At 40.0% G+C, this 15,953-nt stretch overlaps 1 protein-coding gene across 1 annotated transcript in view; it reads left to right on the top strand.

The window, feature by feature from the left end:
- LOC139757917 (uncharacterized) overlaps window positions 1–15,953 on the top strand; it is a 401,228-nt gene that overhangs the window by 23,540 nt on the left and 361,735 nt on the right. Inside the window, exons 3-4 of the mRNA XM_071678863.1 lie at window positions 7,050–7,142; window positions 15,724–15,833. Coding sequence (XP_071534964.1) covers window positions 7,050–7,142; window positions 15,724–15,833 — 203 coding nt within the window. The remainder of the gene's footprint in view (window positions 1–7,049; window positions 7,143–15,723; window positions 15,834–15,953) is intronic.

Raw genomic sequence — 15,953 nt, forward strand, 5'->3', positions numbered from 1 at the left:
GAAGAGCAGTGTTGTTTCAGAAGTGGTAGTTGGTGTGTGGATCAGGTATTTGCTTTGATGAATGTATGTGAGAAATACTTAGAAAAACAGATGGATTTGTATGTATCATTTATGGACCTGGAGAAGGCATATGATAGAGTTGATAGAGATGCTCTGTGGAAGGTATTAAGAGTATATGGTGTGAAAGGCAAGTTGCTAGAAGCAGTGAAAAGTTTTTATTGAGGATATAAGGCATGTGTATGAGTAGTAAGAGAGGAAAGTGATTGGTTCCCAGTGAATGTCGGTTTGCGGCAGGGGTGCGTGATGTCTCCATGGTTGTTTAATTTGTTTATGGATGGGGTTGTTAGGGAGGTGAATGCAAGAGTTTTGGAGAGGAGCAAGTATGCAGTCTGTTGTGGATGAGAGGGCTGAGGAAGTGAGTCAGTTGTTGTTTGCTGATGATACAGCACTGTTGGCTCATTCAGGTGAGAAACTGCAGAATCTGGTGACTGTCATTGGTAAAGTGTGTGAAAGAAGAAAGCTGAGAGTAAATATGAATAAGAGCAAGGTTATTAGGTACAGTAGGGCTGAGGGACAAGTCAAATGGAAGGTAAGTTTGAATGGAGAAAAACTGGAGGAAGTGAGGTGTTTTAGATATCTAGGAGTGGATTTGGCAGTGGATGGAACCATGGAAGAGTAAGTGAGTCACAGGGTGAGGGAGGGGGCAAAAGTTCTGGGCGCATTAAAGAATGTGTGGAAGGTGAGAACATTATCTCGGAAAGCAAAAATGGGTGAAGGAATAGTCGTTCCATCAATGTTATATGGTTGCGAGATGTGGGCTATAGATAGGGTTGTGCGGAGGAGGGTGGATGTGTTGGAAATGAGATGTTTGAAGACAATATGTGGTGTGAGGTGGTTTGATCGAGTAAGTAATGAAAGGGTAAGAGAAATGTGTTGTAATGAAAAGAGTGTGGTTGAGAGAGAAGAAGAAGGTGTATTGAAATGGTTTAGTCACATGGAAAGATTGACCAAGAGGATATATGTGTCAGAGGTGGAGGGAACGAGGAGAAGTGGGAGACCAAATTGGAGGTGGAAGGATGGAGTGAAAAGGATTTTGAGCGATCGGGGCCTGAACATGCAGGAGGGTGAAAGGTGTGCAAGGAATAAAGTGAATTGGAACGATGTGGTATACCCGGGTCAACGTGCTGTCAGTGGATTGAACCAGGGCATGTAAAGCGCTTGGGGTAAACTATGGAAAGTTTTGTGGGCCCTGGATGTGGAAAGGGTGCTGTGGTTTTGATGCATTATACATGACAACTAGAGACTGAGTGTGAGCAAATATGGCCTTTGTTGTCTTTTCCTGGTGCTACCTTGCACCCGTGCGGGGGAAGGGGGGTGTCATTTCATGTGTGGCGGAGTTGGCGACGGAATGAATAGAGGCAGAAAGTATGAATTATGTGCATGTGTATATATGCATATGTCTCTGTATGTATATATATGTATACGTTGAAATTTATAGGTATGTATATGTGCGTGTGTGGACGTGTATGTGTATACATGCGTATGTGGTTGGGTTGGGCCATACGTTTGTCTGTTTCCTTGCACTACCTCGTTAACATGGGAGACAGTGACAAAGTATAATGAATAAATGAATATAGATAATTGATAATGATTTAAGATATTATTTGCCTCCTCCTGAATCATCTTTATATTCTCCCTATAGCTTAATGACATTCCTTCACCGGAACTCTCATTTGCCCTCTTTTTCAACCTGTGCACCTTCCTCTTGATCTCCTGTTGCTTTCTCTTATACACCTCCCAATCATTTGCATTCCTTCCTTGGAAGTACCACCCAGATGCTTCTTTTTTCTCTTTCACTGAAAAATTTTCTTCTTCAAATACACTTTAGGTTACATTTGATTTAATGGGCTTATGGCATTAACAGACACCACTTCCCCTATTAGTCAGTTAAATCGAGGGTTTACTGTACTTCTGATATTCATAAACATTATGGAGAATTATGAGTGTTGATTACCTGGATGAGCCAAAGTTTCAGGGGAGTTGAGGAAGTGACATTGGCACTACCTGTTGTGCTTCAAGCGGCTGTTTCAGATAAATGTAAGAAACATAATCTTTATCAGTAGTATCACCATCGTTGTTAATAGTTTTATAAAGTGCATTTTATCAAGATTCTGAACTGAAAATAACTGGAACCACAATTGACCTTATAACTCCGTATAACAGACCTCATAAAAGGAAGAATTAATTGTAGATCTGGGGAGAATTGCATGCTAAGAATTTTTTTTTTATTTTACTTTGTCGCTGTCTCCCGCGTTTGTGAGGTAGCGCAAGGAAACAGACGAAAGAAATGGCCCCCCCCCCCCCCCCCCCCCATACACATGTATATACATACGTCCACACACGCAAATATACATACCTACACAGCTTTCCATGGTTTACCCCAGACGCTTCACATGCCTTGATTCAATCCACTGACATCACGTCAACCCCGGTATACCACACGCTCCAATTCACTCTATTCCTTGCCCTCCTTTCACCCTCCTGCATGTTCAGGCCCCGATCACACAAAATCTTTTTCACTCCATCTTTCCACCTCCAATTTGGTCTCCCTCTTCTCCTCGTTCCCTCCACCTCCGACACATATATCCTCTTGGTCAATCTTTCCTCACTCATTCTCTCCATGTGCCCAAACCACCCACTTCAAAACACCCTCTTCTGCTCTCTCAACCACGCTCTTTTTATTTCCACACATCTCTCTTACCCTTACGTTACTCACTCGATCAAACCACCTCACACCACACATTGTCCTCAAACATCTCATTTCCAGCACATCCATCCTCCTGCGCACAACTCTATCCATAGCCCACGCCTCGCAACCATGCTAAGAAAGGGAGTAAAAAACAATAAAAGGACACTAATGGAATATAATGACTGTTATGAGGAAAATGAGACTATATTTCTGAACATTACATGCATCAAATGTCCTCTTGCTATCCCTTGATGATATATCTGCAGCGACCAAGTTGGTGGAAATGTGAGAGGAAACCCTAAGATGTGGCAAGATGCAGGCCACATCCAAGGATCCTGGAGTAGGGTGGTAGAAAGACTTAGGCTGTGGGCTGTGGAGGGTCATGGGATAGGGGCTTTGGTGGGCCCTGGGATTGGGGCTGTGGTGGTCCCTGGGATAGGGGCTATGATAGATCCTTGAGCAGGGACAAGAGGGCTAATGTGACACGTTCATTGCCCATTGTTCTCCTCAATAATGGATTACTATCCCTCTTTCGTTTGGTTAATTAGATCTGACAAAATATGCAATTTTCCCACTTGCCTCAAGCCTTTTGAACTCAGGAGTTTGATCCTACATCACCTGCTGTGATGTGGGGCATAGGTCTTTATTCATATTGGTGCTTGTTCCATGTACATTGCAAGCCTTTAGGAAACATCATCCATGTCACTACAACAGGTGAAACTCATAAGGATGGACCTTGTGAAGTGCCACAGGCTGCGTCTACCCCAGGGGCACATCAGGCAAATCCATTTTATGTTTCAGAAAAGTCTTCACTTCCACAATAGTATGCTCCCAGGCTTTTCAAACATCTTCATTAGTACCATCAGTTTTCCAATTATTATGTCTGGCATTATTGTCAGTTTCATTACACCAAACTGGAATTTACTGACTGATTTCGAAGTGACCACTTCATTTGGTAGTGTTTTGACCCTGCTGTGGTCTTCTGTATGTTCTTGCTTCATAATGTTGATGATTGACTTCAGTTTGTTCAATACTTCTTTAGTATACTCAAGAATTTTCTCAAGATTTTCTACATTTGCATTTAGATTGTCAATTTTGGTAGTCATTTGATCTGTGACCAGTTTGATTGAGCTTTAATAAACCTTATCTTGTGTCTTGATCAGCAACTTGACTTTCGGAATCCTTGATGAAGCCATGGTCTGCTGACATCACTGTTCCATTTTCAAGAGCAAGAATTTGACAACGGGAGTTGAAAACTGTTAGGATTTGCTGACCATAGATTTATGGTAGGCTTTTTATTGTGATGAATAATTTTGAAATTAAAATCCATTTTATGGCTTACAGTTTACAGAATGTTCTGATGACAAGGGTTTTAAGGGGCCTCTTTGTTTAGTTGATTAGTAATTACATTAATGATGAACCTCTTAACAAGATTTAGTAGTCTTTGGAAGAATGAGCCATGCTTGGATCTCATTAATGGAAGGTTCTCATAGATGGCTCTCTTCAGGAGAGAGTTGGCTTAGAGATATTTGTTCATGTAATGGTTTCTTCAGATTTTCATGGAGAATAAATCCTCGTTCACTGTCAGCTATCTTGATAAGATTACAGTACAATTAAGGGCATTTGAGGAGGTTCTGAGTCTGTCAAAAGCACATTTTTAACTTGGATTTCTCACTTGCCCTCATCTTCATCATTCTGTTTACCTTACCCCAAGGAGATTAGGTCACTTACGCATAATTTTTTTCAAAGGTCTAAGACGCTTAATTTTTTTCTCTTGTGTGATGTCAGAGGTAGTTATATGAGGTAATTTAAGCTTAGCTGATGATTACAGCTTAGTTTTAAGCATCTGTGTATTATCCTGTGGATGCAGTATAGTTACAGTTTATGTGCAGTAAGCATGACTGTGGCATAGTTAGTCATTTTTGGCATAATTAGTCATGTATTGTCTCATCCCATGAATAACCCTATAGCTCATGAGAGAAGTACATGAGTAGTGTGGGCTAGTCCAACTCAAAAACAAGCTTTTCCTAGATGCAAAGCTGACTATATGAATACAGTAATAAGTAACAGATGGTGATATATGTTTGGAACAACTCCTGAGGTGTTACCTTGGATATCATTGTAGAGAAGTCTTTGGAATACAGTTTTTGGTTAAATGCATATTTATATCTTGTACCATATTACATTTAAAAGTTTATGATAATCCTGGTGCTTATCACAAGGGGGACATCCATCCACTTGTACTTGATTTAGTTATTGCCACTTCTTTATCTATAAGGACAGCTACAGTGTCTACAAGCTTGTGCAAGTTAGTCTTGAAACTGTGTTTGTTAATGTTACTCCCATGAGCACTGATCATAGAACAGATCCAAACAATAATTCCATCATCAGCCTGATAAATGAAAAGCAAACAGCAAACTGGTATATCTGCCATATTATTGAACCACAAAACCAACTGCAGCCAACTCCAGCAAACAGTAAAGATAATCCACACCTCCTGCACTGTGTTAGTACCCTCACATGAAGCACTGCTAACCCAACATGACAGTGTTCTATCTTCCAAAGAGCACATGAACATAATCATGAAACATTACACAAAAATCCTCCACAAATCTCCCATACTCCTAACCAGGACAGTCTTTGAAAGTATACTCAAATTCACTGAGACACACTGCTTTCCTACTATTACCTCTATTCACACTATTGACTCAATTGCAACCCATAGAACTCCCTTTCAGCAGAACCCTTACAACCTTCAAATTTCTCAGTGAACCACTTTCACAAAGTTGACCATGAATAATTCTTCTCGAGATGCAAAGATAGAGTAACTGGCAAAGATTGAGCAACTGTTGTTCACAACATGAAACTAAGCAAGAAACTTCTATGAAAAGCTGTAGAGTCATGGATGAATGGAATAATCTGAGCTGTAAAAATGCAAAAGCTGACAGTACACAAAAATTATGAAAGTTGTATACAGAAATAGGAGAGAAGTTTCAAGAGGTACGGCCCCATAAGTGTAGAACTCCCTCATCATAATTTACAAGTAGGAAATACAAATAGTTATTGCTTTGGCCCATTAGCTAGACAGGCACACTGATTTTTGCCTTTTTAGCCATTATTGGCTCTATAACAAAATTCCTTACAGCTAGAAACCAGCGCACATATTGCCCATTTTGAAACCCTCTAAGCCCTGCAGCTCCCCTTCCTCCTACTGCTCCATATCATTGTTATCATTAATATCTAAACTCCTCAAAAATGATATGTACAACAGAATTAACTAAAATGTCCTTCTACTCTTGCCCAACCATCACCTTCAAGCGCAATTACTTTCTTTCCTACTTTCACCCAGAACTCACATGACAAATATATATATATATATATATATATATATATATATATATATATATATATATATATATATATATATATATATATCTCTATTTAGGAGGTACTACACTCCAACAAAGTACTGTCATGTGAGATTCCATCCCCCATGAAAATTACAGAAACCTGTTTGCTAGCTTCATAGTTTGCTGCCAACCTAGAGTCGTCCATAAACACCACCATTAAATCTTTCAAGTTCTGTATGGGAGTACTCAGGATGCTATTCTTTCTCCTTTTCTCTTCATACTCTTACTGCTCAACCTCCCATTGCCTCCCCAAACCATATTGTAAATGCTCCTTTGTGTACAGACAACCTCAGTGTTCCTTTCATCACCCAGACTCTGCACACCTGTTCTTTTTCTTTTCTTCATTACTTACCTTTTCTAGAGAAATGTACAACTTTACTACATTTCATTAATTCTGATCCTGTTCCTTTTCTTTTTTTCAGTACTTACCTTTTCTAGAAAAAATACAGCTTAACTACATTTCATTCATTCTGATCCTGACTGGATTTGGCTGACTTCTTGAGCACTGCAGGAGCCCCATAAATGGGTCCTTGGATTGCAAGGTTCAAAGTATAGCATGCTCTGGCAACCAGTTGACTTGCCATTGTAATATGTTTGTTTACTTCTTGTATTGCTTTTTGGAAACAAATTCATATCCTTAGTATGTATATCAGATATTTTTTGTGCCAGTTTGGCAGAGACTCACTGAATTTGATATGCCAAATTGCATATTATTTATGAATGCTACTGGCATAAAATGAAAAGGCTAGCGATGCAGTGGATATCAAATTAATAGATGTTGATAGCATTGTGTATTAACGATTTTTGGGAATACTAATCGTATGCTAAATCTCTGGAGGTTGTTGTCGTTAATGCTTGGTGGCCTCATGCTTGATTTGTATCTTCCTCAGATGCTTATTGGTTTGCACAAGGAGATAACACGCCATCTAGTAAACAACAAAGAACTTCATTAGGAGACCCTAATGAACTATTTTTTGGAGAAGGTATTGTGATTTTTTTTTTTGAATAAACAAAAACTAACCTTGAATGTTTAGCCCTTGTGAGGTGTTTATGGTTAACATAGACTGTATTGTTCACTTATATATATATATATATATATATATATATATTATTCATTTTATTTATAAATGAATATATGTATAGGATATTATGGTAATCATAGCTTGTACTGTACATTTATATATGGGTAGGATGAAAAACATTAAAGTTTTAGGAATAATGTTTTAGAAACAGTTTCAAATGTTGAATGGTGAAGCTTGAAACAAAGTACTTATGATTTCCTGAACCTGAATGAAGTATGATTGCAGTTCATAGAAATATGACAGTGACTATTTGCTCTAGGACAAACTGACTGACCCATGATATGCATGAAGTGGTAAAGTAGTTTACTAGTTTGTTTGTTAGATTTGGCTTTTGTGAAAATAATGCTAGTTTATTAAAGTTTTAAGCTTATGATTGTATTATCTCTCATTTGTGACTATTTATTTTTTGTTTCTCATAGTGCATGATATTGAATATTGGTTGTTACTTACTTTTTTCATGTTGCTCTATAGATTTGGTAGTACTGTATAGGTATACCAATAATAATGTATTAAAAGTACTACTAAGATTTTCTTTTTTATCAGGTAAAAGTATTTTGAGAGAGATGTGTGGTAATAAAAGGAATGTGGTTGAGAGAGCAGAAGAGGGTATGTTGAGATGGTTTGGACATAAGGAATGAATGAGTAAGGAAAGGTTGACAAGGATATTTGTGTTAGAGGTGGAGAGAAAAAGGAGAAGCAGGAGACCAAATCAGAGGTAGAAGGATGGAGTGAAAAAGATTTTTAGCGATAGGGGATTGAAAATACAGGAGGATGAAAGGTGTGCATGGAATAGAGTGAATTGGAATGATATGGTATTCTTTGGTCGATATGCTGTCAATGGACTGAACCAGGATGTGTGGATTGTCTGGGGTAAACCATGGAAAGGTCTGTGAGGCCTGGATATTGACAGCAAGCTGTGGTTTCGGCGCATTACACATGACAGCTAGAGAGTTTGTGTGAATGGATGTGGCCTTTTTTTCATCAGTTTCCTGGCGCTACCTTGCTGATGCAAGGAGTGGCAATGCCGTTTCCTGTGGGGCGGGGTGGCACCAGGAGTGGATGAAGGTGAGCAAGTATGAATAGGTATATGCATATGTGTATGTATATGTTTATTTATTTATTTATTTATTATACTTTGTCGTTGTCTCCCACAATAGCGAGGTAGCGCAAGGAAATAGACGAAAGAATAGCCCAACCGACCCGCATACACATGTATATACATACAAATCCACACATGCACTTATACATACCTATACATTTCAACGTATACATATATATATATATACATACACAGACATATACACATATACTCATGTACATAATTCATACTTGCTGCCTTTATTCATTCCCGTCACCACCCCGCCGGACATGAAATGACACCCCCCTCCCCCTGCACACACGTGAGGTAGCACTAGGAAAAGACAACAAAGGCCACATTCATTCACACTTAGTCTCTAGCTGTCATGTATAATGCACCAAAACCACAGCTCCCTTTCCACATCCAGGCCCCACAAAACTTTCCATGGATTACCCCAGACGCTTCTCATGCCCTGGTTCAATCCATTGACAGCATGTCGACCCCGGTATACCACCGTTTCAATTCACTCTATTCCTTGCACTCCTTTCACCCTCCTGCATGTTCAGGCCCTGATTGCTTAAAATCTTTTCACTCCATCTTTCCACCTCCAATTTGGTCTCCCACTTCTTCTTCCCTCCACCTCTTACATATATATCCTCTTTGTATATCTTTCCTGACTCATTCTCTCCATGTGATCAAACCATTTCAATACACCCTCTTCTGCTCTCTCAACCATACTCTTTTATTACTACACATCTCTCTTACCCTTTCATTACTATATCAAACCACCTCACACCACATATTGTCCTCAAATATCTCATTTCCAACACATCCACCTTTCTCCACACAACCCTATCTATGGCCCAAGCCTCGCAACCATATAACATTGTTGGAACCACCATTCCTTCAAACATACCCATTTTTGCTTTCCGAGATAATGTTCTCGCCTTCCACACATTTTTCAATGCTCCCAGAACCTTCGCCCCCTCCCCCACCCTGTGACTCACTTCCTCTTCCATGGTTCCATCCACTGCCAAATCCACTCCCAGATATCTAAAACACCTCACTTCTTTCTGGTTTTCTCCATTCAAACTTACTTCCCAATAGACTTGTCCCTCAATCCTGCTGTACCTAATAACCTTGCTCTTATTCACATTTACTCTCAGCTTTCTTCTTTCACAGACTTTACCAAACTCAGTCTCTAGCTTCTGCAGTTTCTCACCCGAATCAGCCACCAGTGCTGTATCATCAGCGAACAACAACTGACGCACTTCCCAAGCCCTCTCATCCACAACAGACTGCATACTTGCCCCTCTCTCCAAAACTCTTCCATTCACCTCCCTAACAACCCCATCCATAATCATATTAAACAACCATGAAGACAGCAAGCATCCCTGCTGCAAACCAACATTCACTGGGAACCAATCACTTTCCTCTCTTCCTGCTCGTACACATGCCTTACATCCTTGATAAAAACTTTTCACTGCTTCCAGCAACTTGCCTTCCACACCATATACTCTTAATACCTTCCACAGAGCATCTCTATCAGCTCTTTATCATATGCCTTCTCCAGATCCATAAGTGCTACATACAAATCCATGTTTTTCTATGTATTTCTCACGTACATTCTTCAAAGCAAACACCTGATCCACACATCCTCTACCACTTCTGAAATCACACTGCTCTTCCCCAATCTGATGCTCAGTACATGCCTTCACCCTTTCAATCAATACCCTCCCATATAATTTCCCAGGGATACTCAACAAACAAATACCTCTGTGATTTAAACACTCACTTTTATCCCCTTTGCCTTTGTACAGTGGCACTATGCATGCATTCTGCCAATCCTCAGGCACTTCACCATGAGTCATACATACATTGAATATCCTCACCAACCAGCCAACAACATACTCACTCCCTTTTTTAATAAATTCCATTGCAATACCATCCAAACCCACTGCCTTGCCAGCTTTCATCTTCTGCAGAGCTTTCACTACCTCTTCTCTGTTTACCAAATCATTCTCCCTGACCCTCTCACTTCGCATACCACCTCGATCAAAATGCCCTATATCTGCCACCCTATCATCTAACACATTCAGCAAACCTTCAAAATACTCACTCTATCTCCTCACACCACCACTATTTGTTATTACCTCCCCATTACCCCCCTTCACCGATGTTCCCATTTGTTCTCTTGTCTTATGCACTTTATTTACCTCCTTCCAAAACATCTTTTTATACTCCCTAAATTTTAATTTTACTTTCTCACCCCAACTCTCATTTGCCCTCTTTTTCACCTCTTGCACATTCTCTTGACCTCCTTCCTCTTTCCGTTATACATCTCCCAGTCATATGCTCTATTTCCCTGCAAAAATCATCCAAATGCCTCTCTCTTCTCTTTCACTAATAATTTTACTTCTTCATCCCACCACTCACTACCCTTTCTAATCTGCCCACCTCCCACGCTTCTCATGCCACAAGCATCTTTTGTGCAAGCCATCACTGCTTTCCTAAATACATCCCATTCCTCCCTCACTCCCCTTATGTCCTTTGCTCTCACCCTTTTCTGTTCTGCACTCAGTGTCTCCTGGTACTTCCTCACACACGTCTCCTTCCCAAGCTCACTTACTTTCACCACTCTCTTCACCCCAACATTCTCTCTTCTTTTCTGAAAACCTCTACAAATCCTCACCTTTGTCTCCACAAGATAATGATCAGACATCCCTCCAGTTGCACCTCATAGCACATTTACATCCAAAAGTCTCTCTTTCACGTGCCTATCAATTAACACAAAATCCAATAATGCTCTCTGGCCATCTCTCCTATGTACATATGTATACTTATGTATATCTCTCTTTTTAAACCAGGTATCCCCAATCACCAGTCCTTATTCAGCGCACAAATCTACAAGCTCTTCACCATTTCCATTTACAACATTGAACACCCCATGTACACCAATTATTCCCTCAACTACCACATTACTCACCTTTGCATTCAACTCACCCATCACTGTAACCTGTTCTCGTGCATCAAAACTGCTAACACACTCACTCAGCTGCTCCCAAAACACTTGCCTCTCATGATCTTTCTTCTCACACCCAGATGCATAGGCACCAATAATCACCTATCTCTCTCCATCCACTTTCAGTTTTACCCATATCAATCTAGAGTTTACTTTCTTACACTCTGTCACATACTCCCACAACTCCTGTTTTAGGAGTAGTGCCACTCCTTCCTTTGCTCTTGTCCTCTCATCAGACTCTGACTTTACTCCCAAAACTTTCCCAAACCACTGTTTCCCTTTACCTTTGAGCTTCGTTTCACTCAGAGCCAAAACATCCAGGTTCCTTTCCTCAAACATACTAGCATTCTCTCCTTTTTTCTTCTCTTGTATGTTTTTTTTTTTTTTTTTTTCGCTGTCTCCCGCGTTTGCGAAGTAGCGCAAGGAAACAGACGAAAGAAATGGCCCAACCCACCCCCATACACATGTATATACATACGTCCACACATGCAAATATACATACCTACACAGCTTTCCATGGTTTACCCCAGACGCTTCACATGCCCCGATTCAATCCACTGACAGCACGTCAACCCCGGTATACCACATCGCTCCAATTCACTCTATTTCTTGCCCTCCTTTAACCCTCCTTCATGTTCAGGCCCCGATCACACAAAATCTTTTTCACTCCATCTTTCCACCTCCAATTTGGTCTCCCTCTTCTCCTTGTTCCCTCCACCTCCGACACATATATCCTCTTGGTCAATCTTTCCTCACTCATTCTCTCCATGTGCCCAAACCATTTCAAAACACCCTCTTCTGCTCTCTCAACCACGCTCTTTTTATTTCCACACATCTCTCTTACCCTTACGTTACTCACTCGATCAAACCACCTCACACCACACATTGTCCTCAAACATCTCATTTCCAGCACATCCATCCTCCTGCGCACAACTCTATCCATAGCCCACGCCTCGCAACCATACAACATTGTTGGAACCACTATTCCTTCAAACATACCCATTTTTGCTTTCCGAGATAATGTTCTCGACTTCCACACATTCTTCAAGGCTCCCAGAATTTTCGCCCCCTCCCCCACCCTATGATCCACTTCCGCTTCCATGTTTCCATCCGCTGCCAGATCCACTCCCAGATATCTAAAACACTTCACTTCCTCCAGTTTTTCTCCATTCAAACTCACCTCCCAATTGACTTGACCCTCAACCCTACTGTACCTAATAACCTTGCTCTTATTCACATTTACTCTTAACTTTCTTCTTTCACACACTTTACCAAACTCAGTCACCAGCTTCTGCAGTTTCTCACATGAATCAGCCACCAGCGCTGTATCATCAGCGAACAACAACTGACTCACTTCCCAAGCTCTCTCATCCCCAACAGACTTCATACTTGCCCCTCTTTCCAAAACTCTTGCATTCACCTCCCTAACAACCCCATCCATAAACAAATTAAACAACCATGGAGACATCACACACCCCTGCCGCAAACCTACTTTCGCTGAGAGCCAATCACTTTCCTCTCTTCCTACACGTACACATGCCTTACATCCTCGATAAAAACTTTTCACTGCTTCTAACAACTTGCCTCCCACACCATATATTCTTAATACCTTCCACAGAGCATCTCTATCAACTCTATCATATGCCTTCTCCAGATCCATAAATGCTACATACAAATCCATTTGCTTTTCTAAGTATTTCTCACATACATTCTTCAAAGCAAACACCTGATCCACACATCCTCTACCACTTCTGAAACCACACTGCTCTTCCCCAATCTGATGCTCTGTACATGCCTTCACCCTCTCAATCAGTACCCTCCCATATAATTTACCAGGAATACTCAACAAACTTATACCTCTGTAATTTGAGCACTCACTCTTATCCCCTTTGCCTTTGTACAATGGCACTATGCATGCATTCCGCCAGTCCTCAGGCACCTCACCGTGAGTCATACATACATTAAATAACCTTACCAACCAGTCAACAATACAGTCACCCCCTTTTTTAATAAATTCCACTGCACTACCATCCAAACCTGCTGCCTTGCCGGCTTTCATCTTCCGCAAAGCTTTTACTACCTCTTCTCTGTTTACCAAATCATTTTCCCTAACCCTCTCACTTTGCACACCACCTCGACCAAAACACCCTATATCTGCCACTCTATCATCAAACACATTCAACAAACCTTCAAAATACTCACTCCATCTCCTTTTCACATCACCACTACTTGTTATCACCTCCCCATTTGCGCCCTTCACTGAAGTTCCCATTTGCTCCCTTGTCTTACGCACCTTATTTACCTCCTTCCAGAACATCTTTTTATTCTCCCTAAAATTTAATGATACTCTCTCACCCCAACTCTCATTTGCCCTTTTTTTCACCTCTTGCACCTTTCTCTTGACCTCCTGTCTCTTTCTTTTATACATCTCCCACTCAACTGCATTTTTTCCCTGCAAAAATCGTCCAAATGCCTCTCTCTTCTCTTTCACTAATACTCTTACTTCTTCATCCCACCACTCACTACCCTTTCTAATCAACCCACCTCCCACTCTTCTCATGCCACAAGCATCTTTTGCGCAATCCATCACTGATTCCCTAAATACATCCCATTCCTCCCCCACTCCCCTTACTTCCATTGTTCTCACCTTTTTCCATTCTGTACTCAGTCTCTCCTGGTACTTCCTCACACAAGTCTCCTTCCCAAGCTCACTTACTCTCACCACCCTCTTCACCCCAACATTCACTCTTCTTTTCTGAAAACCCATACAAATCTTGTATGTATATGTATGTATATATGTATGTATATATGTATATGTTGATATGTATATTTATGCATATTTATGTATATGGGTGTGGATGTATATACGTGTATGTATGAGTGGATCTGTCTTTCTTCATCTGTTTCCTGTTGCTACCTCGCTGATGCGGGAAATGGTGATCAGGTATGATAAGATAATAGGGGAGAAAGAATACTTCCCGCATATCCCTGCTTGTCGTAGAAGGTGACTAAAAGGGAACGGAGCAGGGGCTGGAAATCCTTCCCTCCCATTTTTAATTTTCCAAAAGAAGGAACAGAGAAGGGGGCCAACTAAGGTCATTCCCCCTAAGGCTCAGTCCTCTTTTCTTAACGCTACCTCACTAATGCCGGAAATGGCATATATTTATGGAAAAAATAATGATAATAATAAAAGTATTTCAGAAACTTTTGATTTTGTTTATGTTTTTAATCAGTTGAATGCTGAATAAACCATAGCTGGTATTTCAAGGAGCATTTGGCTTGGCACATATTGTATAGAATCATATTTCAGGCAGCATTTAGCTTGGCACATATTGTATAGAATCATATTTCGAGGCAGCATTTATCTTGGCATATAAGAAGCCATATTCCAAGCAACATTTAGCTCGTCATATATAAAAACATATTTCAAGCAGCATTTACCTTGATATATGTTTTTTGAGGTTTGAAAACTTGGATTTGGAAGACTTTGGGTATTCTACTGAGAAAAGTCTTCATCAGATCTCTTTTTAACATACTGAATCCCATTTCTCACATGTAGAAATGGTTTCTCATCCAGAATGTTCCTCAAACTTTTTTTAGCAACCATATTGATATCTTTAAGTGTTAAATGTCCATTAACTTTGCACTTAGAAAATCCTATCATTAGGGAAATGTACATCTGTGCATTGATGTAGCTGTTGACGTATTGCTGCAGATACTGTAGGCTGTGTTGCATATCACTGTTTCATGGGAAGCTGTATGTTTGTGTTAACTTGTGCATAAGTAGCACATCAGAATATAAGAAGGCATGAATGTATCAATGAGATTTTGAACTTTGCTGTTAATAGTATTTTTGTCTTGATAGTGAAAGAAATCTGCATGCATTTTAGACATATCTTGCATGGCTCACATTTTACTTCATACTAGAAAAACTGATAAAACTGTGTATAATGTAAGAGATGAATTAGTTTTGCCTGTTTTATGCAATCATAATTAATCCTAATTCTTTATTCCAAAAGGAGTCTTAGAAAACATTCACATTCCCAACTTTGAGCATTGTAACATTTTTACAGCACACCAAGTTTGTAGAATTACTTTCACATGGATGATTTTATTGATGATATCACTTCATATTGTAAGTTATGGGATGTAGGAGTGATAAAGGAACCTGGATTGGATTTTGGGCCTTTTGTCTCGGATGTAACGAATTGTACTTTATAGATTTGAGCTGATAGTAGTTAGATTTCTCAACTGCATAACTCTTGGTAACTACAGAATTTTGATTATCTTTCATTATTTACTGTATTTTGATTTATTAGCAGATTGTCATCATATTTAAAAATCAAGATCAGAAAGGTGACAATGAACATGTATTATTTCAGATGAAAAGTCCTCTGGCCTGTCTTACAAAGACAGAGAAGAAAGGGTACGACAGCTGAGGGAGAGGCAGCAGCTTGAGAAGCAGCAGAAGCTTGAAGAACTTAAGGAACAGGTGAGTCATAAACAGTCACATTGAGGGACCCAAGTCAGTGAGCGCCACAAATACAGTATTAATGGACTTGACATATTATGAATTTACCACATAAACTATTGTCTCATATGGATGGTATTC

This window comes from Panulirus ornatus, chromosome 28, assembly GCF_036320965.1.
Source record: "Panulirus ornatus isolate Po-2019 chromosome 28, ASM3632096v1, whole genome shotgun sequence".
Classification (NCBI taxonomy): domain Eukaryota; kingdom Metazoa; phylum Arthropoda; class Malacostraca; order Decapoda; family Palinuridae; genus Panulirus; species Panulirus ornatus.